General features: G+C 45.8%; 2 protein-coding genes across 14 annotated transcripts in view; one reads left to right on the top strand and one right to left on the bottom strand.

Moving 5' to 3' along the window:
* Oard1 (O-acyl-ADP-ribose deacylase 1) overlaps window positions 1-6,543 on the bottom strand; it is a 7,340-nt gene extending 797 nt beyond the window's left edge. The window contains exons 1-5 of one of the 6 annotated variants that reach the window (XM_021186506.2): window positions 6,169-6,543; window positions 5,626-5,705; window positions 5,106-5,250; window positions 2,235-2,293; window positions 1,174-1,286 (exon numbers count right to left, since the gene is read on the bottom strand). In XM_021186506.2, coding sequence (XP_021042165.1) covers window positions 1,174-1,286; window positions 2,235-2,293; window positions 5,106-5,250; window positions 5,626-5,664 — 356 coding nt within the window. In that variant the 5' untranslated portion in view covers window positions 5,665-5,705; window positions 6,169-6,543. The remainder of the gene's footprint in view (window positions 1-1,173; window positions 1,287-2,234; window positions 2,294-5,105; window positions 5,251-5,625; window positions 5,706-6,168) is intronic. The other 5 variants (XM_021186505.2, XM_021186508.2, XM_021186507.1 and 2 more) reach the window with 5 other exon arrangements.
* On the top strand, window positions 6,449-27,371 carry Nfya (nuclear transcription factor Y subunit alpha). Of its 8 annotated transcripts, none has more exons than XM_029471318.1 (10): window positions 6,449-6,529; window positions 15,510-15,647; window positions 17,017-17,103; window positions 20,199-20,345; window positions 22,494-22,625; window positions 22,761-22,866; window positions 23,526-23,692; window positions 23,972-24,145; window positions 24,668-24,769; window positions 26,692-27,371. In XM_029471318.1, the coding sequence occupies exons 2-10, from the start codon at window positions 15,573-15,575 to the stop codon at window positions 26,743-26,745; spliced, it is 1,044 nt and encodes a 347-aa protein (XP_029327178.1). In that variant the 5' UTR covers window positions 6,449-6,529; window positions 15,510-15,572; the 3' UTR covers window positions 26,746-27,371. The 8 variants fall into 8 exon arrangements, with proteins under 8 accessions (XP_029327178.1, XP_021042158.1, XP_021042160.1 ...); XM_021186499.2 differs by lacking the exon at window positions 6,449-6,529 and adding an exon at window positions 6,675-6,915 and having other exon boundaries at window positions 17,020-17,103; XM_021186501.2 differs by lacking the exon at window positions 6,449-6,529 and adding an exon at window positions 6,675-6,915 and having other exon boundaries at window positions 17,017-17,100.

Genomic DNA, 27,371 nt, shown 5'->3' with positions numbered 1-27,371 from the left:
TTGGGCGACCATCGTATCTCTTTGCTTTCCAATTATTTTTAAGTACTTTCTAATTATTTCACTCTTTGATACGAGGTCACTAGCCTAGTTACTCTTTCAATGAAAACTGACTTGAGTGGGCAGGAAAATGTCCATATGTTTAAAACATATTTAAAATAATAGAGAGTTAGGGAGCATGCAAAGGAGGGAGGACCTTCGGAAGGGAGTCAAAACGGAATGCCCGGAGATGCTGCTGGCTGTGTGGCAAGAATGAGGCCTTTGCAACCAGATGGTCAACTCTACCAACTGACACTTTCCTTGTAATATGACACAGCCCTCGGGACAAAGGGAAAGCTTAAAACTGCCAATTTCACACGACAACAGGACAATCAAGTTCCTGAACAGTGACTTTAAAAAAAAAAAAAAAAAAAAGTTTCTGATACATAAGCCACTAGTATATTGAAGAAAGGATGACGGCCTGGAGAGAGGCCTCTGGCTACTCTTCCAGAGGACCAGAGGTTCTAATTTGCAGCATCCACATGACAGCTCACAATGCCTGTTCACTCCAGTTCAACACCCTCACCCAGACATACATGCAAGCAAAACACTAATGCACATTAAAAAAATAAAAAGAAGAGATGTTGTGGTCACAGTGAAAGTCACTTGGGCTTTGGTCAGTACTGACTAAAAACTACTAGGGCAATAAAAAGAGAAGGGGTATGGACCATGTCCTCAAGAGGAAGCAAAGGGTCACCTAAGACCAATGTCATTTAAGTCCTCAAAGGGACATCAAGGACATCCTGACTGCAACCCACGGGAACCACAAGCAGGCATGCAGCACAAAAGGCAGAGGTCACTGACAACTTTCCTAACACCAAATCCAATTTTAGGAGCTCAGCAGTAGCCCGAGCAGCAGTGCAGCTGCCCAGTCTACAGTCTGAGATTCCATGCTTTAGGAGTAGAGGCTAACGCTTCAGACACAATGGCAAGAATTCAACCATAAGCACTCCCCACAGAGGAGCTGAGGCAGGTGTGTGCCTTCCATTACTTAACTGATTCATTCAGTTAAGCTAGACTACAGATATGCCACTTAGTAAGGAGCTCTGACAAGCATGGATGTGTCTCCACCTATACTCTAGGCTTGGCCTGGAAGTTAGAGATTAAACTTCACCAATCGATTCGGGATTCCCTTGCCTGGGCATGGAGAGGTCAGTGACGCCATTCTTCAAACAATGGGACTTCATGGCCTCCAAACTCTTCTGTAGGTTCTCATACGTTGGCTTGTGTGAAGCCCGTTTCTTTGTAATCTGAACACAAAAGAAAGGATTCGAATTCTCATTAGCTCCATCTCCCAATACAGCAGTCAACAAAGAAGTGATATGACTCCTCTACAACCTGAGAATTCCAAGAATAAACATGGCTTTATAGATTAATTCACCTAACTCATCTAAAGCAGGGATGGCAACATCCTACAGCCGCAGGAAAATCCATCAGTGACTGAGAAACAGACTCTGCCGAGTAAGAAGGAGAACACGGCACAGGAAAGCTGAACCCACTGCCATGTTTAAGCAAGATCACGGGTGAAGTGGCGCACTTGCGCCAAGTCCTCATACTGCCTGAGCAGCCCCCTTCAAAGTCTCATTTAGCAATCACACTCCTTTGCTTTGGGCTTCCCTGTGAAAGCAGCAGCAAGACATAGTTCTTCGAACTGAAAAGCAGTCTTGGCTTTTAAGACGCCACTTGGCAGGTTAGTGTGTCTCCCAAGTGTTTGCTGTCCAGAACCGGCTTCTTGTGGGTTGGCTCTAAAGCACCCACACCAACTGTAAGGAAGGCGCACCTCTTCTGGGACCGAAGATAGGGAGAAAGATAAAGAATCCACATTTCCCCAAGTAGGCAGGAGAGGAACAGGACATTTTGTGGCTCACAACAAGGAAGATTAAAAGCCCTCAGGGAAATCTCTCTTGAGACAGGGTTTCCTTCCACTGTGACTAAGAAATAGAAGTGGATCACCCTAAGGTTTGTCACTCTTAGACCACAGGCCCATAGAGGACAGCACAGTCGTCTCACCAGGGAGCTGGGGCAGCCTGGTACACCTGCCTCAGTGCTCCAAGCAGCCAGCACCTCTGAAGCTGAGCTGATGTACAGCTGGGAGCTGTTTGGCATTCTTTGGTGTCTAGGATGGTGCATCATGACCAATACAGAGAAGTTCATCTACTTGCCAATCTACACAGTATGAAGATTTGGCCCCATCTTACCAAGTAATATATATATCGCCCATCTCTCTTCAGAACAGCCACTTCTCCAGACTTCTTTTCTAAGAAAAACAGTTACTTAATAGTAAAAAGGAAAAGGAATGTCTATTTCCACTTATGATAGAACAATTTTTATAGACCTGACCATACTTACCCCAACTTCTAATGCACTGTGATCTGCCCACTTGTGTCTTAAAATTGTCTTAGAATAGACGACTGTTCAAAAGTTGTCAAACATGTTTATTCAACAAGTGTGTGTGTGTGTGTGTGTGTGCGCGTGCGCATGCACGTGCATGACAGGTATGCACTGAGACTAGAGGTCAATATTGAGTGCTTTCTCAACTATTTTCCATCTAATTATTGAAAAGTACTTATTTTATTATTTTAAAAGTATGTTCATGTATGCATATGTGCACAAGTTCAAGTGCCTATGGAAGCCAGAGACATCAGATCCCTGGAACCAGAGTCACAGGCAATTGCGGTACCCCATGTGGATGTTAAGAATCAAATTTGGGTCTTCTTCAAAAGCTTTTAACCACTGAGCCCCCTTTCCAGCATCCCCACCCCAGCTAATATTTTGTTTTCCTCTTTTCTCCTTCTCTCTTTTTGAATCAGGGTCTGTCACTGACATTGGAGCTTCCTGAACCAGCTACACTGGCTGGCCAGTGAGCCCCGAAGATCCACCTACCTCTATCTTCAGGACCGGTGGCAAACATATTTTGTACCTATGTACTGGCTAGTTTTGTGTCAACTTGACAAAGCTGAGTTATCACAGAGAAAGGATCTTCAGTTGAGGAAATGCCTCCATGTGATCCAACTGTAAGGCATTTTCCCAATTAGTGATCAAGGGGGAAAGGCCCCTTGTGGGTGAGACCATCTCTGGGCTGGTAGTCTTGGTTCTATAAGAGAGCAGGCTGAGCAAGCCAGTAATGAACATCCCTCCATGGCCTCTGCATTAGCTCCTGCTTCCTGACCTGTTTGAGTTCCAGTCCTGACTTCCTTGATGATAAACAGCAGTATGGAAGTGTAAGCCTAATAAACCCTTTCCTCCCCAACTTGCTTCTTGGTCATGATGTTTGTGCAGGGATAGAAACCCTGACTAAAACATACCTAGCTGTACAAAAATAAAACAAAATCAAACCTATAGGTTCTGAGGAAGAAAGTTCACTTTCATGCTTGTTTAGCAAGCACTTTATAGCTCAAATCACGCCCCTCTCCCAGCAGTAACCTTTCCCCAGTGTTGAATTAAACATTTTAAGGAACACTCCCCCTCTGCACCCCACCCATAACTGCTTTATGTAGCCTGGCTGTCCTAGAACTTGCTCTGTAGAGCAGGCTGACCTTGAACTTACAGAAATCTGCCTGCCTCTGCCTCGTGATTACTAGGATTAGAGGTGTGTGCAACCACTCGATGCTGAGGAACATGTAAGGCCCTGAGTTATTCCATTATCTATTCAGAAACAGTGCCATCATTTGTATTCGTTATTGTTGTTGTTTGTTTCTTCAAGATAGGTTTTCTCTGTGTAGCAGTCCCGACTGGTCTAGAACCAGAACTCACTTTGTAAACCAGGCTGGACTTGAACTAACAGAGATCCATCTACCTATCTCCTATGTGTTGGGATTAAGGGCATGCACCACCACCATCCAACTTAATGGCATCATTTTAAATAACTGCAACCAAAAGCAGTAAGTCTAGTCATAACAAATGGTCCATGTTCCTAGAAGTCTGGAGAAGTAGCAGTTCTGAAGAGGGATGGGGCTGGAGTGTAGTAAGATTATTTCAGACGCCCCAGATGTACTGTAATACACAGTTCTGATTTAAAGTCATTGGCAGAAAGTGGTGGAGGGGTCTGGAAAGTGGTTTCCAACCTATGCTTCATAAGTCTAAGTACATAGCCCTGGCTAGCCTATAACTCCTTATGGAGATCAGGCTTGTCTTGAACTTGCTGTGATCCATCCCCCTCTATATCTCAATCGCTGAGATCAAGGTGTCTGCTACCGCTTCTAGTCCAAACCACACTTTGTGGTGGCTCATGCCTGTAATGTCAGTATTCGGGAGACTGAGCCAGGAGGACGGCTTAGAGGTAAAGACAAGCTTAAGTTACACAGCAAGAGCCAGGCCAGCCTAGGCTACACAACGAGACTATGCTTCAAAGAAAGAACGGCATAAAACTTTCGTGCAGGATCTTGACCTGCAAAGCATATGGAACTTGAGAAGCCCTTCAGTTAAGCAAAGTGTGGGAAAGGTGAAATATTTTGGAAGAGAAGACCTGAGGGTTTGGGGAGACGAGTTAATCAGCGAAGTGCACGCTGCACAAACATGACAACCTGTGTGATCCCCAGCACCCACAGGAAACCTACCTGTCAGGTACACACTGGATAGCCCAAACTGGAAAAGCACATAGGAGGATGCCTGGGGCTAACCCAACGGGGCAAAATGGACAAGCTCTACGTTATTAAGAGATGCCCTCGCTAAAAAAAAAAAAGAAAAAGAAAAGGAAAAAAAAAACAAGAAAGAAAGAAAGAAAAAAGAAAGGTGGAGAGTCAACAAAGACAGATGGTGTCAACCTCTGGACTCCTTACATGTATGTATCTGCACACTGCAAATTCATACCCAAAAAGGGCAAAGAGACTGGAAACTTTGACAACAACTCTGGTTTAGTGTGGTAAAGATTCACACCAGAGGCCAATCTTGAGGAAGTTAAAAAAAAAAAAAATTACAGCAGCAGCAGCAGCAATAACAACAACAAAACCCTTAACAGTTAAAAGCAGTCACTAGAAATCTCTTTGACTGTACATGTACACAGAGTATAACAAAAGACCAAATCAGGCTTCAGCCAGCATGATCTAGGCTACGATGCTCTGGAAACTCACGTTGACTTAACAGTTCCTGCACCCCTCCGAATCTCTTCTTGAAGAGAACAGCTATTCCAGCACCCATTCGACAATCCTCACTGATACAATGGGCTAGAGAGTCTGTTTTGGGACATGCGAAAAGATCTCCTTTCACGTAAGTGATCTAAAACGTGCAAAGGAAAAAAAAAAAAAAGGTTAAAAACAGAAAACTATTTCTCCTTTCAGATCTTCAACAGAGCGCCCCCCCCCGCCCCCCCCCGCGCACCTCAACCCTGCTTCTCTGACACTCTGAATTAAAGACAACCCTTCCCATCTTAAGGAGTTAACCACGATATTTAAAAGTATCTGTAAAAGGAAAGTGATGGATGGTTATTATCTGTCTAGGATTGTATTAGCCTTTTCTAAGTAAATCAGCTAGAGAGAAACAAACAGGGAGGGGTGAGAATCCAATTATTGGTTTAATTAAAAAGTGTTTATGCTTTTGACCTCAATTATTCTGATTTTCACTTCACCGATAAATTTAATAGCTGTTACGCACTCGACTTCCTTCTGGATCTTCATTAAGGCGGCTGGCCATGCTACTGAGTCGCTATTTCCAGAATTTAAGAGTTCCTTCTGCTAATGAAAAGGAAAAGCAAGTAAAAAAAAAAAAAAAAACTGCTCAGGCAGCCCGAACATAGGGTGTTCAGATCACCCTGACAACCCATTTAGTCTTCCCCACCTCCTTAAGGTATTCTTTCTGGATGTGAGCTCACTCAGCCTCTAAGAGGCAACACAGAACAGCTTTCCAGGAGCCGAAGCAAAGGCGGTCCTAAGACACACCTCCTTACTTCTCCTCGCAGGGAAAGTTTAGGACAGTCCATAATTTTCACAGAGAATATAGCTTAGAACGGGAAATACTTGGCCACAGGCACACTGAGCGACAATCAGAGTGAGCCGAGAACAGCTTCTCAGGGGAAGATCACCACTAGTCTTGGAGGTGCAGGAAGGAAGGTCTGAAAAGACTTCCCCGTCTCTCCTACCCTAAGGAGGGCAACCCTGGGATCGCGCAGAAAAGTGGGTACTGGGGGTCATCCTTCACCTGCAAAGGAATCGGCCGTCAGCAGGCCCTCCTCCAAGCAGGGAAGGGTTCGGGATGAAACTCTCGTAGGTGGGAAAGCAAGAGAAGAGTCCCGACACGCAACAAATCCCGCCAAAGCCTTTTGATTGTACGCACACTCAAGATGGCCGCCCCCATCCCTTAACGGGGCGGAAGTGAGCCTCTCTAGCTGGGTAGCGGCGCCCGCTCTCGGTAGTAAAGGCTTCAGAATTTCCGGCGGGAAATTCCGTAGGCTCCCGCTACCGCTCAGGCATGCGTACCGAGATGCCGACCCCGACTGGAGAAGAAGAGCGCTTGCGCATTCGGCCCCAGAGGGTGGGTCCCAGTGGACACTTAGAAATAGGTGAGCAGGGGGGCGTGTCAGCGCCTGCGTAGTGTATAATTCAGGGAGGTGTTTAAGAAGCAGCGTACGGAGCGTGTGAAAGGCGCCTGCGTAGGCCTCTGGCAGGAGGCGGTGTCAAATCCAGGAAGTGGGTGTGGCCTCTGGAACGCCTGCGCAGTGCTCTTCCTAGGGGGCGGGGCCAGGTTGGCCGGGGTTATGGGGCGTGGTCTCGAAGGCGCTTGCGCGAAGGCGGTTGGAGGGAGGCCCGATTCCCCTTTGTTCAGATTCGCCATTTTGCGAGGCAGCGGCAGTGGCGGCGGCGGCGGCGGCTGGAGCCTCTGATTGGGTTTCGGGGTCCGGTACTGGAGCCAATCAGCGCGGGCAGCGAACCGGGGGAGCGAGGCACGGTGAGTATGAGGAGCCAATATCCAGCGGCCCAGAGCCGGCCCCAGCGCCCCTATTGGCGGGTCTCGCTGACCACTCAGGAGAGGCCCAGGCGTCCGTCGAGCCCGGGAGTCGAGCCGAGGCTACCCGAGCTGGGTAGCCAGTAGCCCCGGCTCGGAGTTGGTGGAGGCCTGCAGGGGCCGTCCAGCGTTGGGACGGCGTCCTGGAGCCAGGCTTTTCGGGATCTGGATCGTCTCCGGGGACCGGTGGCGGATGCGCCACCGGTCCCCGATCCTCGGTCCCGGGAGGTCAGGTGGCTGACCGCCCAGCCACGGGCCGTGGCGGTTTCCCCACGTCGTTCCAGCCGCATCCTACGGCTTGTCCTTGTGTGTCCCCACATTCCGGGCCCCAACGAGGCCCGTGTGTCCTGAGCTCTGCACAGTTGGGACTACAGATCCGGAGCGAGACCAGGCGGAGACGCGCGGCGCGGCCTCCCAAGACCCACCCCGGGGCCGTTGGCGCGCCTGCCGCGCCCCTCCTCTCGGCCCGCCACCGGGGCTCCCGGGCCGGCGCCGTTACCACCCCTTTCTGGCTCGTCATTTCCTCCCCGCTCAGCCCGCGGTGCCGGCACACCTCCGTACTGAAGCCCAACCAAGCACTCTTCCTCTTTTTGCTCAGGGTCTCGGTGTTTGAAACGCCGCTGTTGCAGAACTGATAACCTTTGTGCATCCTTAATGATTGGGGGCACACATCTCGCAGTTCCTATTATCCCTGTCTCCTCCCTTGATCTTTTCTCCCTTGGATGCTCTCTGGTTTTGTTTTCCTTTAACCTTTGTGTGTCACTCTCCACTCAATAGCTCGGCCCACTCATGTCTTTTTTCTAATACACCTTGAAATCCCGCGCGAACGTTTTCTCCACTGATGTTTTAAAACTTACACGTGCTTAGATTTTCTTTCCCTCTTCGGGGGACAGGAAGTCTTCCAAGGACTGCTAGCTATTAGTTTTTGGCGGGCGTCACCCAAGTGCTGCAAGCGAGTAGGGGTAGGAGCTATGCCTGCTCGGTGGAGATTGACTGGTGTTAGTGTTTCATAGGGATCTAATCCAGTACCCAGAAGTGCAGTTTACATGAGGAAGCCTATTTTCAGCGCCACGCTTTTGATTGGGTGATGGAGGATGATGTCCTCAGAGAGGAAAGACTGAAGAGTAACTGGAACAGATAGTGCGGTTGGACGCATAAAGGCCTGGAGTACTGAGTTTAGGCGGGAAAGTCCAGTTGGTAAAAACCTTTGCAGGTCTTACAAAGGAATTTTTTGAAAACGGTTTTGACTAGAGGTTAAAAGTTAATCCAGAGTGGATTTCTCCCCTAACCTTGGGGGTAAAGGTTGCTGACCTGAGGATTCTACCCCATAGTCTTGTATTTGGACTGGGTGTTCTAACTTTGATTGGTATTTAAAAAAAAAAAAAATGGATGCATCTGTCCACCTCAAAACTGCCAAATGTTTTTGTGGACAAAAGGCAGTTCTCCTCGGTCACTGTGACTCAGACCTGTGGAGCCTCCACTGGTTCCTCTGCATCTGCACTTTAAGAAAAAGTAGTGCAGACTCTCGCTTTCTCTAATCACAGCCCAGGCATTTCCCTTTGTTTGAAATACTTCACCCTATACTATCATCATCTGGGTGAGACCTCAGACTTAAACCTAACTCACAGGACACCCTTTCCCAGTGCTTTCCTTGGTTTGTTCCCAGTGGAAAAGCCTCTGTCCCCCCAAACTCCATTTACTGTATTTCCCTTTAGGAGTCTAATACACATTTTTGTTCCTTTTTAGACTTAAAAGCCTCTTTGAAGTTAACTCTGTTTTGTTATTTAGTTCATGCTATCTCCTTAGTGGAGACAAGGAGCACACTGGAGCCTTCAAAGGCCCTAGCTGGGTGTGCGTGTGATGCCAGGTCAGAAGGACTGTGGTGATCATATGCTTATTGTAGGAGCATTTCTGGGCATTTCAGCTTTTGAAGATTCTAAGTGCTGGCCAGCTACTTCTGTGCCATGTAAATGGGCAGGAAATGCTATGGAAGAGAATGTCTCAGGCCAGAATAAACCCATTCTCATTCCTATTCATTCATATTCTCACTTTCAGAAACACATTCACAAGTCTGTAGAAGAGCTAGACAGACTAAATCCAGCTGGCTCAATTCTGTCATAAACTTGGGCACAGAAAGCGTAAGGAAAGGAAGTGTGTCAGGTTGTGTCACAGTTCTGCTGGCTGAGTTGATGGAGGAAGGAGCATGTGGCCGCACTGGAGCCAAGAAGCAGGCACCATGGGCAACCTGAGGGTTGTGCTCCAAGCGCCACCACTCCCTTATCAATGCAGAATAGCTGCTGGGTTTGAAGCTGCCTCCAAAGCACAGTAGGTCTCAACGGCCTGAGAGTGGAGCATTTGTCTCAGCAAGATAACTGAGTCAGATCCAAATGTTCCTTGCAGCTATTCCAGCCCTCTTGCCCACTTCAAGCTCCATTCTGCATTTTATCTGAGACGATGCAGACTTAGGACATTTAGCCAAGAAGAAAGTTTTATAGGGGCTAGTGGAAGTGGTAAAATACAGAGGTGGTTAATACCTTTAAAAAAAAAAAAACCTTTAAAATCTAATCCTTATATATCTGTATTTTGGTGAGTTTTTAAAGCTCTCCACACCTGTACAGTCCCACTTGAAAAAAAGGGTGAGAACTTTGATCATCCCCAGAATGGTCGTAGAGCTAGCTCATCTATTCATCTATTCAGTCTCTCCCACCTCCTTCCCTCAGGCTTAAGGAACTCCAGTTTGCTTTCTGTCTAGGCTTCTGATGTCAGAGTTTCTTATCATAGGGCCATGCTTGCTTATATTGTAGCCCTAATTTATTAGTCTGGAGACAGGTACATTGTTAGACACAAGGTAAAATGTGGAAACATTGGATGGACTATAGTAGTACAGGCTTTTAATCCCAGCAATCAGAAGGCAGAGTCAGGTGGATCTCTGAGTTTGAGGGCAGCCTGGACCACCTGTCAGCACCCTCAAGCCCCCTCATCCCCAGTAAGGAAAACATTGGTGCCCTGGTGGAGCCACTTAGTTTGGCTGATTTACCATATTGGACCTGAGGTCTCAAGAACCAGCTCAGGCAACTGGCTCCAACAGGCTGGTGTAAAATCTGCAAACTTAGCTAGCTTTTCAGCTGATGGGATTAATAGTCAGAATATAGAAAGAACTCAGAAATTACAAACAAAATAATCTAAGCTATAAATATGCAAATTGATTAGACAGTTCTCAAAAGAATACATATGGCCTATAGATGTATTTAAAAATAATATACTGAGCCATCAGGAAAATGCAGATGAAAACTATACTGTAACTTCCTTCTCACACCAGTCAGGATAGTTGTCATCAAGAAAATAAAGAGTGCCGGTGAGCGAGGATAGGAATAGCTCGTAATACCATGGGTTGGGATATAAGTCGGCTCTGCCACCGTGGAGTGGAGTGTATGCACATTGGTGTATTAGGGTTCTCCAGGAACAGGACAGAGACTGACGTGCGTGCCTGTGTGTGTGAGTGTGAGAGAGAGTGAGTGTGTGATTAAGGTGGCTTACAAGTAATCTAACTAGTCCAGCAATGGCTTTCTACCAACAGAAAGGCCAAGAACCTAGTTGTTCAGTTCATGAGGCTGGATATTTCAATTTCAGCTGGTCTTCAGTATATGACGGAATCTAGAAGTACTGGGCTGTACAGCCAATGAAGGAATGAACTTGCCAGCAAGGGCAAGTAGGTGAAGGGCAAACACTTTCTTCTTCCAGTTCCTTTATATGGACTGTTACCAGGTGTAGCCAGATTACAGGTAGACCTTCCCACATCAAATGATTGAACTTAGAACAATTCCTCACAGGTGTGCCCAGCTGCTTGGGTTTTCGCTAATACCAAATGTATCAAGTTGACACCAAGAAAAGCCATCACACTGTAGACATACTGCCCTCACCCCCCCCCCAAAAAAAAAATCCCTACCTACCACTATATGATCCCACTATACTGTCTTGGGATTACACTTGAAGAAGCTAGAGTCAACATGTACTAAAGACACTGCACTTCATTGCTGTGCCTTCATCACCAAGTTAGGGAATCTGTAGGTGCCAATCAGTGAGTAAACTGGTAAAGAAAAAAATGTATGTATACTCAGTGTATTATGTATTATGGTGTTTGTAGGGAAATGGATGCTACTGAAGCTATATAGTAAGGTAACGAAGGTATATTCAGAAAGCCAAATACCAAATATGCATAATCTAAAGACAAGAAGGGATTATCTGTAAAGTGAAAATGGAGTCAGCGTAGTCCAGACAGGTTATGTATATTGTTAAAACATACAGATAAAAACCATTATTATACAATGAACACATGCCAGTAAAGTAGCAATCAAGTTCTAATACATTGCTAATAAGGTAGTGATTAAATTTAGTTATGTTGCCATTCATATTGTCTTCCCTTTGCAAGTCTTTGTAAGTTCAAGTCAGAGCCAGAAATCTGTGTGTTGAGTAGTCAGTCCATTGGAACCCACAGTAAAGGCATAGTGGTCTATTTTGGTTACAGGTAATGAGCCTGATTATTTTTATTGAATATTTCCCCCTACATTGTAATGTAGCAATTTCCAGACAGTGAAGTTGAAAAAAATGTTATGATGGATACCCATGTACCTACTACTTAAGACTCTATAGTTACCATCTGCCAAATTAAATGCTGGCTTATCTCTCCACAAACTCATTTTTTATCACTATAAGAGTAAGTTACTACTGGGGGGTGGGGAGAGACACTTAAGATAGAGACCTAGAAAAGAACACTCCCATCCAAGTACTGAGGACTGACCGATCAATTCCCACCTTGCTTGGCTTGTGAGATAAGACAAGATGGGGCTTTTCCAGGGTGATGTGGCAGAAAAGGATATAGGATATGAACTTTCTGAGTAGGGCAGCATTCTTAAGAATTAACAAAGGGGTTTTGTGAAATTAGGATTTTAGCAAAGTAAGTAGCCTCCAGAATCAAAGTTTTTGCATACCATTAGTGTGTTTGTCTGTTGAAGGAAACCACTCATCCTCTGGGTAACTGCCCTCCTTTGAGACAAGGTCTCTCTTTGTTTGAGGGCTCACCGATTAGGCTGAACTGGAGGCCCAGAAGTTGTGCCGTCTCTGCCTCCCCAGCTCTGGCCTTTACAAACAGGCCAGCACACCCAGTGTTATGGGCATTCTAGGATCCAGCTCAGGTCCTTCTCCTGAGGCAGGTACTTTACCAACTGAGCCATCTTGCCAGAACTGCTGATACTAGAGGACAGAACTGCCAGGCATGAGATGGGCTCTGCAGTTCTCAGAAGGACACAAAGGGCCAGCATTTTTAAAAGTGACCGACATACTTATCCACCAGAGCCATGTAAATTAAAATTTACCCCACCCCACCTCCCTACCTGAGTCAAGAGCTCATCTAGAAGATAAAGGGCAACAAATGCTGCTGAGGATGTGGGAAAGAGAAGTCTTCATTATTTACACTGTTGGTGTGTACAAATGAATACAGAGCTTTCTCAAATAGATTTACCATGTGACTCAGCTACATACATACTCAAAGGATTCTATGCTACCTCACAAGTACTTGCACTCTCCTATGCACAATAACAAGGAGGTAGGGCTGGTGAGATGGCTCAGTGGTTAAGAGCACCGACTGCTCTTCCAAAGGTCCTGAGTTCAAATCCCAGCAACCACATGATGGCTCACAACCATCTGTAACAAAAATCTGATGCCCTCTTCTGGAGTGTCTGAATACAGCTACAGTGTACACACATATAATAAGTAAATAAATCTTTTAAAAAAAAATAAGGAAGTAGAACCAACGTAGATGTTATCAGCAGAATGGGTAATGCAAATGAATGCCATGCATATGTAAAATGGAATTTTAAGACAGCCGTAAAAATAAACTTTGCAAGAAAACATAAATCTGTAAAGTTTTAGGTAATGACTGCTCTTGGTTGTCAACTTGACCACATCTAGGTTTAACTAAAACCCAAGGAGCTGAGTACACCTGTGAGGAATTCTTCTTGATTGGAATCATTTGAAGTGGGCAGACACATCTTTAATCCAGATCTTTTGAGGTGGGAAGATCTGCCTTTATTTTGGGCCACACCTTCTGCTGGTGGCAACTTATATAAAGGACATGGAAGAAAGAAACTTTCTCACTGGGTCTTGGCCTGCTTGCCCTTGCTCCTTCACTGGCATAAGGCCTACTTCTTCAGGTTCCTGACCTATACTGAAGACCAGTTGAGACCTCCAACCTCATGGATGAATGAACAGTTACTGGATCCTTGGACTTTGTGTTGGTAGACAGTCATTGTTGAACTCGCTGGACCACAGCCTGTAAGCCGTCTAACCTTCTCCATATATATAGATAGATAGATAGATAGATTTATTCTATTCTGTTCCTCCAGAAAACCCTGACTAATGCTTGTTACGTTAAGCAAGATAAATCGGACTCAAAAAACACATGTGTTTTTCTCTCGGGCATAGGCAGTCCTAGCAGAGGCAATCCTAACTTTACTTTCGTGGTAGCGGGTGAGTAGCTGTTTGTGTGGATAGAGATTGTATACCTAGAAATGGGGCCACAAGATGGGTAGAAGAGGTTTTGAAGAAGGTATAGTAGAACATAAAAAGTTTTATATGTCATTGTTTATTTAGGTCACACTTGAATGTTGTTAGGTACCTGTACTGGCTGGGTTTGTGTGTCAACTTGACACAAGTGGAGTTATCACAGAGAAAGAAGCCTCCCTTGAGGAAATGCCTCCATGAGATGCTGCTGTAAGGCATTTTTTTCAATTAGTGATCAAGGGTGGGAGGGCCCATTGTGGGTGGTGCCATCTCTGGGCTGGTAGTCTTGGGTTCTATAAAAGAGCAAGCTGAGCAAGCCAGGGGAAGCAATTAGGTCCCGCTTTCTGGCCTGCTTGGGTTCCAGTCCTGACTTCCTTTGGTGATCAATAACAACATGGAAGTGTAAGCTGAATAAACCCTTTCCTCCCCAACTTGCTTCTTGGTCATGATGTTTTGTGCAGGAATAGAAACCCTGACTAAGACAGTACCTTTCAGTTTCTAAGAAGCAACCTGAAGTCATCAACCAAGAAAAGGTTCATTTGGGCTCACTGTTTAGGCTTTGCTGCAGGGTGAATATGCAAAGAATAGTCTAGATGGGATGTGGTACTAAACCCGGTTTTAAACACCCCGTGTGTGTATTGATCCACCACGTGGAAACAGGCTGTGCTTTATCAGGTTTTAACTGGCTGCTATCATTGATACCATTTCATTGCAGCCACTCTCCTGGACTATAGCACAATCCCCAGAGCTTTGCTAAAGTGTTCTACTTAGTGCTACTTAATGGAGTTTGAAACAGGGTCTCACTGTATAGCCCTGGTTGACCTGGAACGAACTCCCAGTAGAGACTTGAACTCAGATCTATCTGCTGAGTTTAAGGCCTGCATCACTGTGCAAAGGAAATTTGGGGGTTTTGTTTTGTCTTTAATAGACATGATTCTGTAAGGTGGAGTTTGTTTACAGGCAAAGTGTCTCTCATTCAAGCATAGGTTGTCCTGAACTTACTGTGTCGCCCAGGCTGGCCTGACACAGGTGGTCCTCATCTTCTGTTTGCCAAGTGCTGTGATTTTAAGCATAAGACCCCCCACCCCACCTCCAGGCTTATGTAAAATGGAGATTTTGATAAGCAAACTATTTGAACTCCTTAGTAACAACCCTCGAGCCTGAGGTCGTTTGGGACATATGTGGCTCAAGAGAGTAGCATGTTTGGGCCCACTTGTATACAAATTCTCTGACGTACGTCTGCTGCCTTGAAAGTAGACCTTGCAACAAGAGATGGTCTGACAGTGCTCCTAAGTGTTATTCTGGCAATGTTGAAAGATGGTCAGTTTTATTAGCTTAACTGGATTAAGAAACAGGAAGTTAGGAAAGCACACCCGGGCCTGTCTGTAAGGATGTTGTTTATAGGAGTGTTGCATCCTCAGGGTTCCAATCTGGGTGGATTTATATGATACCATTATTGCTTAAGTATAGGGCCTAGTTAGAAGTGGGTTACTGTGAGGAGGGTTTGTTATTTGGGACTACATCTTGCCCTCACCATTTGGAGTATTTATTCTCTATGTCCTGGCCACCATGGTGTGAAAATGTACTTTTCACCACCACACACCCTCACAGTGCAAGTGAAAATGAAATACTGTGGCTTGCTTGTCAGTTAGTCTCTGAGGGGAGTCGGTTTAAGTATCCCAGGCTGGCTCAAACTTTCAGACTCCTGCCTCAGCCTCTCCAGTACTGGTATTAGAGATCCCCACTACTAGCCTGACTGTGGTGTTTTTTTAAAGACTGTGCTGTGTAATCCTCTTTTATTTGAAAAAAAAAAAAAAAAAGCAAACAAGGATGATGAGCATCTCCCACTGGTGTGCATTTATATTGAAAATACTGCAAATAATTATGTGTGTGTGTGTATGTATGTATGTATAGTAAGTATCTTAAGAGGGCCTTTACTGATTGACTCATTTTAGGTTTTTTCCTTCCCTTTTTAATAGGAGTCCCTACCTGGCAGCTGCCTCTGTAGAGTGAAGCTTCAGGACTCTTAACGTGGCCGGGCCATGGAGCAGTATACGACAAACAGCAATAGTTCCACAGAGCAGATCGTGGTGCAGGCCGGCCAGATTCAGCAGCAGGTATGGGAGCAAGTGTGCTTTGACTATCACAATACCACAGTGATGGAGACCTCTGTGGAAGGACTTAGGCCTAGTCAGACCTTAGGAAGTCCTCGGTCTCATGACTGCTGCTGTGCTATGAATCAGTCTGTTGCCACCTGGTACTTGTTCTTGGTGAAAATCACTTTAAAAGTAGATTGCCCTCTTTTATTTGACTCATTGAAATGATACCTACCCTGCTTTTCTCTGCATTAAGTCTGCTTATTTCCCTTGTTTTATGCTACCTTATGATAAAGTAAGGATTTGGCCACAACAGACAATTGTCAGTTTCCAGCCAGTCTGTTCAGAATTAATTCGGAACAGTTGTAGTCTAATATTAGAATAATATTGGGCTGCTATTCTGTGGATAAGTACATACTGAGAGAGAGCGTCTGCCACTGGTGTCTTCCACAGTAGTTGCTCAGATGTTTGGATTCATGCACAGATACCATTTTTGATGCTTTTACCTAGGTTTATATTAGCGAATCTCCTCCCACTCCCCTCTCCTGCACTTTGGAGAAAAAGACATTGTTTCTATTTGATTATAGGTCAAGACTGTTGTCCTTGGTGTGTTTTCTCCTGAGAACAGAGGTTCACTAGTACAGAATAGCAGGGAGGGTGAAGGGAGTAGTGACTGTGAGTCCCAAGCCATTGATGAGGGAGAGAGGCTACTCTGCATTAAAGGGGGAGATGGGCTGAGCATGGTGGCTCCCTAGCCGCCTTCCTGTCCACACTCTGCTATAGCACTGGTGGCTTCCTGAAGTGCCTTAGCGAATAGACCTTGGAGGGGCCTTCTAACTATGGCCAGAGCCTTGTTGGTGGGCCTCTCTTCTGTGAGGACTTCCCCAGGATAGGAAATAAGGTTGACTTTCTGAAAGCAGTCAGGTGGCTAGGACTAAATCTTCATTTGGGGATGTAAAAGCAGTAGCCTCCTGAGGCTGGCGTCTGGATCAGTCCCCATGGCTAGTTCCTTCATCCATGGTGATGCTTTAAAGCCACAGCAAGTCTTCATTGTAGTTTCAAGGCTTTAAAACCTGGTAGTTTTGTTCTTGTGACCCTCAGGAAAGGAAGAGATCCTTAACATATATGTCTAGCAGAAGGGAAAAATTACTAGGGAGTATTGCATTATAAATGTTTGTATTTTAAGTCCTAGAAGTGTGTTGTGAGGTCCACTCTAGGAGCAGCTGATGCAGCAGGACAGCTTGAATGTAGGAGTCCGCACCTTTGAAAGTTCCTGTGTAGGGCGAGGTGCTTTAGAGGCATCCCTCCCTCTCCCTCAGAGTGATCTGCTGTCTTGAGCTGTATATTTCCATCCTGATACATTTCAAGCTCTTCCTCTTCCTGTTCTCAGCAGCAGGGTGGTGTCACTGCTGTCCAGCTGCAGACTGAGGCCCAGGTGGCATCCGCCTCAGGCCAGCAAGTCCAGACCCTCCAGGTAGTGGTGCCCTCTCTGATTCCCTGTGAGCACTGCATGAACGCTGCCTGTCTGCTGCTGTTTGTGTTTGGATCTCAAATTGAATGGCAAAATCGCATGCCTTTTGTGCTGCTAACCTGTCTCTGAGGCCAGTATGCCAGTGTCCCATGCCAAGACATGTAGTGACCGCTCTGTCTATTTTCTCAGAAGTATGCACTAAGTGTGTTGCTTTAGAAAGACCAGGAAGCAACAGGAATAAATTCTACAGGTGGCGCAGATCTTTCTCAGTCCTCAGCTCCCAATCCAAGCGCGTGTCAGAGTTCCATGAATTGTGTTACACTGGAGAAGGGAGTGCACACATGGGAAGACTCAGCTACACTGTTTTGTTTTTGCTAAAAGTGCAACATGACTACTGAACAGCCATTGCACTAAGCAAAGTTTATCTGAGAACCATGTACCATGAACCATGGTGTTTCATTACAAGCACTATACAGATGATTGCATATCTCTAAGTGGCAGCATAACACATGGTGATGCATGTGTCTTGTCCAGCGGTTGGGATATGGAGGCAGGAGGAATGAGAGTTTGGGACAACACAAAAAGTTATTACTGGTTACACTGATATTCTTTTAAAGACAAACACTGGAGTTAACCAATGCTATTCTTCAGTATTATGTATGCTTGTTAAATATCCTAAATTCCCGTGAAAAAAGGGTAACAGCATTGGTCTTTTCTGGGTCCATTAAGAACTAAAGGTTTTGAGAAATTGGCAAGACTCAGATACCCGTCCTCCCTTTCTTCCTCTGTTGAATTGGATGGACTCAGTAGGACCTCCAGAGTCCTCTGGCATCTCCGTTTACTGCCAATGTTGCCGAGACCCTCCTGCAGGTAACCACCCTTTCCTGTAAGTCAGGGATTTCTGACAGTCTTAGGCAGCCGCTGTGAGAGGATCTTTCGGCCTCCAAAGGGTTGCAGCCCACTAGTTAAGAGCCATTGCTGTAAGCACTTGACCTTCTCAGCCTGTCCCAACCCTGCCACTTTGGTGATGGCACACAGCCAGTTTTACACATATATGAAAATAAAAGAAGTTTGTTTTGTCTTCCTGCACAGTTTGAGTATCAGGGAGAGCAGCAGCTCTCTGTTCCTGCTTGCTTCATCTTTTCAATACGTGAAGTGGTGTCTGGGATTGTCATTAACCACTGTGTGAATGGGATGTACCATGCTCTTAACTGTGTGGCTTGTTGTCTCATGCATGAGTCCCTGTGGTCTTTGTTGTAGACACATGAGCTCCTCAGTCTCAAACCCTTTATTGCATGCATGTATAGCATGTTAGTGCAGGAGCGGGTGTGGGGTGGGCAGAGATGATGGATAACCAGAAAAGTAAGTGGTTTAAAATTTGTGTCAACTTTGGGGACTGAGGCAATGGCTCAGTGTGCCCTATTTGCTATGCAAGTGTGAAGACCTAAGTTTGGGTCCATAGAAGTCATTTAAAAATATGTAGGTTTATCCTATAACCCTAGCACTAGGGGGCAGAAACAGGAAGAACCTGTGGCTGGCTGGCTGTCCCTGTGGCAGGGAGCTCTAGGAGACTGTCTCAAAACAAGGTAGCAAGCAGTAGAAGATGGCATCCAGTGTCAGCTTCTGGCTTCCACTTTGACACCAAGAACTGCACAGCCTTCCAGGGCACTGCAACAACACAGCCGTGTCAGCTTACTTAGATCTAGATTGCACTGAAGAGAAATGGAAGTAATGGGGACTTCTCATGAGCCTCCTCATGTTAGGAGAATTCAAACAGTTCTTTCTCTTCCTCTGCAGTAAGGCTCCTGATAACATTTCCTGCAGCAAAGGGAATTTATGGAGACTTGAGAGAGTGTGAATATAGGCCATAAAGTCTTGGGACAGCCCTAAGGTTGGGCTGATGGCTCTGACGGAGAATGGTGGAGAGCTTGCCACCACACACATCTAGGACACAGTCACTGCACAGGTAGTTGATGCTGTTGGAATTGACTTCTGCTGGGACTAAGGAGAGTGCCAGTCTATTCTGTTACAAATCCTTCCTTCAAGCAGAGACACACTCTACAAGGGAGTTTGGGATTTGTCCTGTTACTCCTCAGTCCAAAGCAGCTTCTGTCTGGGCCTCTGAAAGGCTTGCTTGAGTTTTCACGCTGGGGTTCAAGGTGTGGCTGAGCATTTGCATTGGCTTCCTTTCTAGAGTGTCTGTTGATGCGGAAGACTGAAAATTGGACATTCTATTTACATACAGTAGCTGTCTGATTTTGGGGTTTCATTGCTCCTGATAATTAAAACAGCTATGCAAATATTTATGGTGCAGTTCGAAGAACTCTACCTTGATCACAAACTAGCTAGATAATGTTTCTGACCAGTCTTGGCTTTGCTTTGAAATGGGGTCTCATCAGGCTCACCTGGATCTAGCTGAAGCCCACTGCTTCTATAGCCTTTACCAGAACCGGTCCTGAGTATCGGCTTGAGCAGGCAAGCAGTACTGGTAACTTGACTGCTTTCTTGAATTCAGCCTGTGTTTGGTGATGAGTGCCTTACATCTATTGGGATTTTCCAGACTCTACATAGGTTCCATTATATTTGACCTTTGAATATCCAGCTTGGCACTTAATCAAAAATAATCAGATGTGTCTGAAGAACATTAGACTTACTTTTCTTGGAGCTGAAGTGATGGCTCGGTAGTTAAGAGCACATATTGCTGCTGCAGAGGCTCTGATTTCAGTCAGCACCATAATCAGGCAGCTCTTAATCACCTGTAAGTCAGGCTCCAGGGGGATCTGAAATCCCACTCTCTGTAGTATATGCACATAACCTCCACACAGGCAGACAGAGAGAGACAGAGAGCGGATATGAATATTAGAGTTTACAAACACTCTCAGGCCGGGATTTAATCTCTGCACTTGGGAGGCAGAGGGAGGATATCTGAGTTAAGGCCAGCTAGCACTACATAGAGACCCTGGTGGGGAGGTGGAAGACTGACCTTCCTAAATCTGCCTTACCTCCCCTCTTCCAGGCAGCAGGATAGTGGCAGTGATTGATCATCTTGGTGAAGCTGCTTGTGTCTGACACTATTTCATTGTTATTTTATTTCTTTCTAGGTCCAGGGGCAGCCGTTAATGGTGCAAGTCAGTGGAGGCCAGCTTATTACATCAACAGGCCAACCCATCATGGTACAGGCTGTGCCTGGTGGACAAGGCCAAACCATCATGCAAGTACCTGTGTCTGGCACACAAGGTTTACAGCAGGTGAGTGGTGTTTTTAAAGCATTTAGGCTGTATGTCAGAGTAGACGTCTGGTATGAGTGTGGATGGTGTATATAATTCATATGTGTACAGGTTTGTACACACATGCTTTACCTTAGTTTTTGAGACAAGGTCTTTTACTAACTGTAGTCTGGGAGCCCACTGGTGTCTCCTGCCTGTCCTCTGTGCCAGCGCTGCCATGAATTCCTGTGGATGCCAAGGTTCCAGTCAGACCCTTGTGCTGTGCACCACGTGCCTCACCTCTGTCTGAGCTGTCTTCCTACCCTGCAGAGCAGATGTTTTGAAGAAGAAATTGCTGCAAAAAAGACAAAAAACAAAACCCAGCTGCTTTTGCTTGAGTCCTACCCCTTATTTTGTGCTTCTTAATCTTTCTGCCTTTGTTGTACTGTACTGCATAACAGGAGCACAGTAATGTGCTGGAAACAGGTATTCCTTGCTACCTGAAACTCTGGAGCAAAACAGTCCAGGTGGAACCAGGTAGATTTGCTGACCTAGTCAGCTGTCAACAATTTTAATTGAGTTAAGTAGTATTCCAGTCTTTAAGAAAATTGGGCAGTGTGTAGCCCAACAAAAGGTCCACAGACGTCTCTAAGACACGGGGCCATTCATGGCCTGGTTTCCTTCCCTTTCCCTCCCACCAGCTGTCGGTCAGCTGGAAAGTGGTAGGACTTGAGGCTCTAGTCATGTCCTTCACAGACTCACCTTTTCAAGAGTGACCTCCCAGGCTGCTAGATCTGGGAATGCTCCAGAGGGTCAAAGGAACTGTGACAGATGCTTACAAAGCCAGTGAGAAGGAAGGCGGGTCTAGGGGTGGGGTTGAGAGGTGGAGGCCAGACTTTAGGTAGCTGGGACTATGGCTTGGATTGGGGATATTCTAGAGTATAAAGTACTAGAAATTTTAAGTTGTGGGCCTTCCTAAATGCTTTCCCATCAGATCTTTTAAGGTTTATATATCAGTACTCATGAAAACAGGATTTTGTTCCTTGAGCAAAGTGTTAAGGCTTTTTTGTTTTGTCAATTTACAAGATTTCAAAGAAAAACATTTAAAACTTCTTGTCAAGATTCTGATAAGTGGTTACCTCATAGGATCTCTTGCTTTCCATTTTTGTAGTGTGAGTTTTGGCACTCTAAAACCTGTAGGATAGGGATAGGAAGGGCTAGTGAACACTACCAGCAGTGACGAGTGACAGTGAGGGATTTGGAGCCTTGTCTGTGTTACTCCTGTGGATCACCATATCCTAGAGGTTGTTGGCTGAAAGCAAGAAGCATTTTGTATGAGTTACTGTTCTGCTGGCTCACAGGTTAAGGGTGCTGGTACAGCATGGTGGGGAAAAGGCGGAAGCAGGAGGCAGAGTGACTGCTGCTCTGCTCACTGTCTCCTTCTTAGTTCAGGCTGCCACCTCTGTTAATTAATCTAGAAACAGACATGCCTAGTGTTTGTTTTCATGATGATTTTCTGTCTAGTCAAATGGGTGGTTATACATTTCAGTTTCTGTGGATCGGAAGGTTGACAGCTGATCTGTCTGTATATCCAGGATCTAATCAAAGTGTTGCCTTTGCTGCCATCAGCATAACATTTAACTTGGAAAGAATGTATTTTCAAAGTTGTTTGATTCGTTGATAACAGTACTTCAGAATATGTTTAAGTAAATATACTTTAAAAAATAACCATGCCACCAACGATTATTTTTTAAAGGGACACTTTTGTGTCCCTAACATTGGCCTTGAATTCCTGATAACCCTGCCTCTGCCTCCCAAATTGTAGAATTGCAGGCATATTCCTCTGGGTATTTCCTGGTCTCTAGTGGAATTTGTTCAGCTAATTTTCAGAAACCAAAGACTGAGACTGGAGAGATGGCTTATCAGTTGAGAACACTAGCCGTTCTACTAGAGGACCCAGATTTGATTCCCAACACCACCTTGTAGTCACAGCCATCTGTAACTTTAGTTCCAGAGGATCCCTCATCTGGCCTCTGGACACCAGGCACACATATGGTGTGTATATATATGTATATATGTATATATGCAGGCAAAATACCCATACACCTAAAATAAAGAACAGAAACAAATAAGGAGCCAGAGGAGTGGTGTCAGTGTGGTGCCAAGCTGTTTGTGTATTCTGTTCCACAGATACAGTTGGTACCTCCTGGACAGATCCAGATCCAGGGTGGGCAGGCTGTGCAGGTGCAAGGCCAGCAGGGTCAAACCCAGCAGATCATCATCCAACAGCCACAGACTGCAGTCACCGCTGGCCAGACTCAGGTGAGTCCACCTGCTCCTCTGTCATCAGGACAGCGAGCCACCTGGTTCACATGGAATGTGAATGTGAAGAACGTCATCAAAATGGGGTCTCTGTGAGCCTTTGACATCTGTTAACTATGTCATTGTTTTCTACAGACACAACAACAGATTGCTGTCCAGGGACAGCAAGTGGCCCAGACTGCTGAAGGGCAGACTATTGTCTACCAACCAGTTAATGCAGACGGCACAATTCTCCAGCAAGGTAAGCTGCCACTATTGCAGTGGCACTTTTTAGGGCATTAGTTTTAGCTTTTGAGTACCTGAGAGTGCTTCAGAGTCCTTATGAAGTCCATGTCATGTTTAAACAGCAACAGGATTTCCACCACATCTGCAGTGATCGTCAGTTACCACAGGACCAACCTGATGCTTAGTCACTAGAGTTCCTTCCATTTCACTTTGGGCCTCTACATCTATTCACATAGGTGTTTACTTAGCGTCACAAGAAGGAAGATGTAAACACCATATAGAATGCAAAGGCTTAGAGAAGTATGCCTTAGGCAGAGATGTGTAACAGGACTAGACTCGGCTTCAGGGAAAACATGCTCAAAGTAGACTTCAATGCTTTGGAAGCTAAGTTTAGAAAGGAGATGGCAGCCAGATTCTGTGATGGTGGGCGGAAGTATAATTTATTTGGAATTGGGCCCTAGACTGTTAGACTTTTAAAAATGAACTGAACTTAGCAGAATACAGTGAAGCAGCAGAAGGCGCTTGCTTTCTTCCGTGGTGTTTGCCAGTTTGTCCAGGAGGGTATACAGGAGCCAGGTAGAAGGGACTAACTATTTCCCCTTCTTTCTGTTCCGTGTACCTGTTTATTTTATTTTGTTTTGTTTTGTTTTTGTTTTATGTTTTGTTTTCTTAAAGTTACAGTCCCTGTTTCAGGCATGATCACCATCCCAGCAGCCAGTTTGGCAGGGGCACAAATCGTTCAGACAGGAGCCAATACCAACACAACCAGCAGTGGACAAGGGACTGTCACTGTGACACTGCCTGTGGCAGGGAATGTGGTCAACTCAGGAGGAATGGTCATGGTAAGGAAAGTGTCCCTGGCACTGGAGCTTCCCATGGGGTTCTCTTGTCTTTGAGCTGCAAGTTGGTGTCTCCTGTGAAGTCACTTATGATAACTTTTGGATTTGAAGCTAACTTCATCCTTAAGGCACTAGCAGTGCTCTGCATCCACAGGAAGCCTAGTTCATTCTGATGCCTACCAGTTAGCAGACTAGTCTGGATGTGCAGCAGTATGGGTGTGAATGGGCAATTTTATTTAGGGTTTTCATGCCAGTAATAAGGTCTGGTCTCCGTTCATGCAGATGGTACCAGGAGCTGGCTCTGTGCCTGCTATCCAAAGAATCCCTTTGCCTGGAGCAGAGATGCTGGAAGAAGAGCCCCTGTATGTGAACGCCAAACAGTATCACCGCATCCTTAAGAGGAGACAAGCACGGGCTAAGCTAGAGGCAGAAGGGAAAATCCCAAAGGAACGAAGGGTACGTGTGCCCTGGGGAGAGCTAAGCAGGAAGCAGTACAGTTCTGCATCAAGCGTGTGTGTTTCCTTGTCCCTTCCAAACACTGGAATGCAGGAAGGTTTACTGTAAGACTGGTGACAAATGTCTTGGAAACAAGGGACTTTGCCCTTTCTACAGTAAAGTCCAAAGAAAACGTGTCCTCTGGACTTCTTCTTGTCTTAAGGCTGCAGTGCTCATGTTTTGGTTGTACTTTGAAGTGGCAGTTGGGCTCTAGCCAAGGAGCCAAGGGAATAAGAAAGCAGCCTCCTCATTTTAAAGGAGTCAGTCTGTCTGTCCCATTAGCCAGCATCCACTGACCCAGTCTAAGCTATCGATAGCATAAAGATGGGGTCTCCTCCTGACCTGCCATTTGCTCAACCAAACCTCGCTCAGTTCCCGGAGCAGAGGACCTGATTGCACTGCCTGAACTTGTAGTGATAGACTCTGCTTAGGTTACTGCTCGGTCTTCTCACTAACAGTGGGGCTCTTATTTCTCTTCTCTAGAAATACCTCCATGAGTCTCGGCATCGGCACGCCATGGCACGGAAGCGTGGGGAAGGGGGTCGCTTCTTCTCTCCAAAAGAAAAGGACAGTCCCCACATGCAGGTAAGGACATTGCATACATCCTTTCTCTGTCGCCAGCCTTCTCTCTATCGACAGTGGGCTGTCCTCGCTTAAGGAAGAAACACTCTGTGCAGCATGTGATGTCTGTTGCTTAGCTTCCTTCCTTTAGAAGCACTGAAAGCTCCAACCCACGGCCTTTTTACTCTTGGTTTCTCAGTTCTTTGTTAAGGAAAAGTTTTACTTTCTTTTAGCCTATTAGAGTCAGTAACATTTAATGCTGTGTGGCAGTTCTTGTGTCACGCATTCTAGTAAGCTTTTATTTGTTGTTGTTCAACTGACTGGCAGACTCAGGTCCATAGAGTACATAGCATTTTTTACATTTGAATAGAAGTTCTTGAGATCTTAGGTAACTTGCCTAAGGCCGATCCTTGCACAGCTGAATCAGCCCTGGAAGTGCAGTCCACATCCCAGTTACTCTGGAAGCTGAGGCAAGAAGATAACAAGGTGAGGCCATGCCTGGGCTAGAGATGAATTCAAGCCCAGCTCATTTAGTGAGACCCATTCTCATAAAGGGCTAGTAGTGTAGCTAGCTCAGTAGTGTGGAGTATTTGACTGGCATATGAGGCCTTGGGTTCAAATCCTGCTTCCTCCACAAACAGACTCATCAGCTGAATTCAAACTCAGGTAGTAGAATCTCACTAATTAGCTCTCACATGCTTCTGAATTTGTCCAAAATGGAGTGCTTGTTCATTATTCTATTACCTAAACAGGTGGCTTGTCACCACCCAGTTAGTACAGTTTAGATGGTTCCGATTCTGAAGTTCTTTTGGTTCTGTCTCTGAAACATAATTTTACATGTTTACATGTTTATTGTACCCTCCTGACTGATGCCAGCCTGGCCTAGTCCTCTTTCTTGGTTTAGATTAATATATCCACTGTCGTGCCTCTTGCCTCCCTTTGCATTTTCCACATCTCAGGGTGGTGGTCGTCAGGCCCCACGTCACACCTTCTCCTACCTTTGCTCTCTCACCCCATTGTCAATAAGCATATGTCTGGGTCTAGATTCATTTGTTCAGTTTACCTATTTATCTGTTTCTCCTGCCTGGTCCTTTGTCCTTACAGTTTCTAGTCTGTAATGTTCTTTTCTCCATCATTTCCATGACTATCCCTTCTTCTCTCTGGTAGCCTAGGCTGTCCTCAGATTTGCACTACTCCTACCCCAGTTTCCCAAGCACTGGGGTTACAGGAGTATGCCACCACAGACGGCTTTGGTCTGCCTTACATTTAGGCCTGGCTTAGGTCTGAGAGGCTTTGAGCCTGCTCTCATCTCTCCTGGAGCTCTCTGACCTCTTATACTTTCCCATAATTCCATCCTTTACCTTGTAAGAACCAACAAGAGGTTTTCTCTATTTGGTCCCCATTGCTTCCTTTATTGCAGAGTAAGTGACATTAAAATAGAAAGCTTTGTTGTGTTGTATTTTGGGGGTTAACTTATTTTCCAATTCTAAGTGGTTGAGTTCATGATTCTTTTGCTGGCTCTCTTCACTATCAGCAGCATGGAATTCCTCTACACTCACAGGGCCCCATCTGGTGGCCACGTGCAGTTCTGTATCAGATAGTGAAGGCTTTAATAGTCTACCCACGGCAGTCTGCAGGTTCCTTCTCCTTAGTGAACCACACTGCGAGCATCCTGACAACCCTCTGTTCTTAGTGGTATCTGCGCATGTCTGTGAATAGGAACTGCCAGCTGTAGGCTGTGGTGTGGAAGGCTTTCCTTGTTCTCCATGCTGACCTGGGAAGTTCCCTCACCTCTTTTCATCTCATATATAAAAATAATGACACAAAACTACAGTGTATCATGGTGCTTGCTCTGGGGCTTTGTCCTAGCCACTCAAGCACCTAAGTTGAGAGCCAGGGACTCCTGGTGCTGATGTAAAGGACTGTTGTGCTGTCTCTCTCTGTAGGATCCAAACCAAGCTGACGAAGAAGCCATGACACAGATCATCCGAGTTTCCTAACCACAGGAGGGTGGCAGAGCTGATCAGTCACGGTCCTCTCCACTGTTCTGGAAATGGACTGACTTCCAGTGGGGCACTGACAGTCTCACTCTGCCCTTTCTCAGGACAGAAACTACTTAGCTCAGTATTACAGCTGCAGTGGTGGCTGACAAACTGAAGTGGCAAGCTTTTGTCGCACCCCTTCATTGAGGATCTGTTTCAGACTGTTGGACACTGACCTTTTGCAAATTTGGATGATTAAAAAGAGGTATTTGCCAGCCCAGCATTACAAACACAGCACTTATGTTGAGTGGTAAAGCCAGCCAGTCAGCCATTGCAGTAGGGGAGAGCAGCCTTCTCAACCTGGTCCTCAGTCAAGGCAGCCACAGCCCCTGGCTTCCTGTGGGTTCTCAACAAGCATCCATGCCCTGGTGGGGTGTCGGGCTGCCTGATGCATAGACACTTGGCACTCAGGTGGCTCCCAGGCAAAGAGGCTTCCTGTTAGGACTTGGAGCAACCGACCAAGCTGCTGTCTTCTGACCCGTGCTGATAAGAACCTGTCTGCCCACATGCTAGGTTGTGTTTACTTCAGCCAAGAAAGTACAAAAAGGATATTTTGGACTCAGGATAAAAGGACCTAAAAGGTA

Source organism: Mus caroli, chromosome 17 (assembly GCF_900094665.2).
Source record: "Mus caroli chromosome 17, CAROLI_EIJ_v1.1, whole genome shotgun sequence".
Lineage (NCBI taxonomy): Eukaryota > Metazoa > Chordata > Mammalia > Rodentia > Muridae > Mus > Mus caroli.
This window is presented reverse-complemented; position numbering and strand designations above follow the sequence as displayed.

Bases quoted from the DNA above. Each gene is read 5' to 3' on its own strand.
- Nfya (XM_029471318.1), top strand. From the start codon at position 15,573: ATGGAGCAGTATACGACAAACAGCAATAGTTCCACAGAGCAGATCGTG. The intron at 20,346-22,493 runs GTGAGTGGTGTT...TCTGTTCCACAG, and splicing joins GCACACAAGGTTTACAGCAG to ATACAGTTGGTACCTCCTGG. The intron at 24,146-24,667 runs GTACGTGTGCCC...TCTCTTCTCTAG, and splicing joins AAATCCCAAAGGAACGAAGG to AAATACCTCCATGAGTCTCG.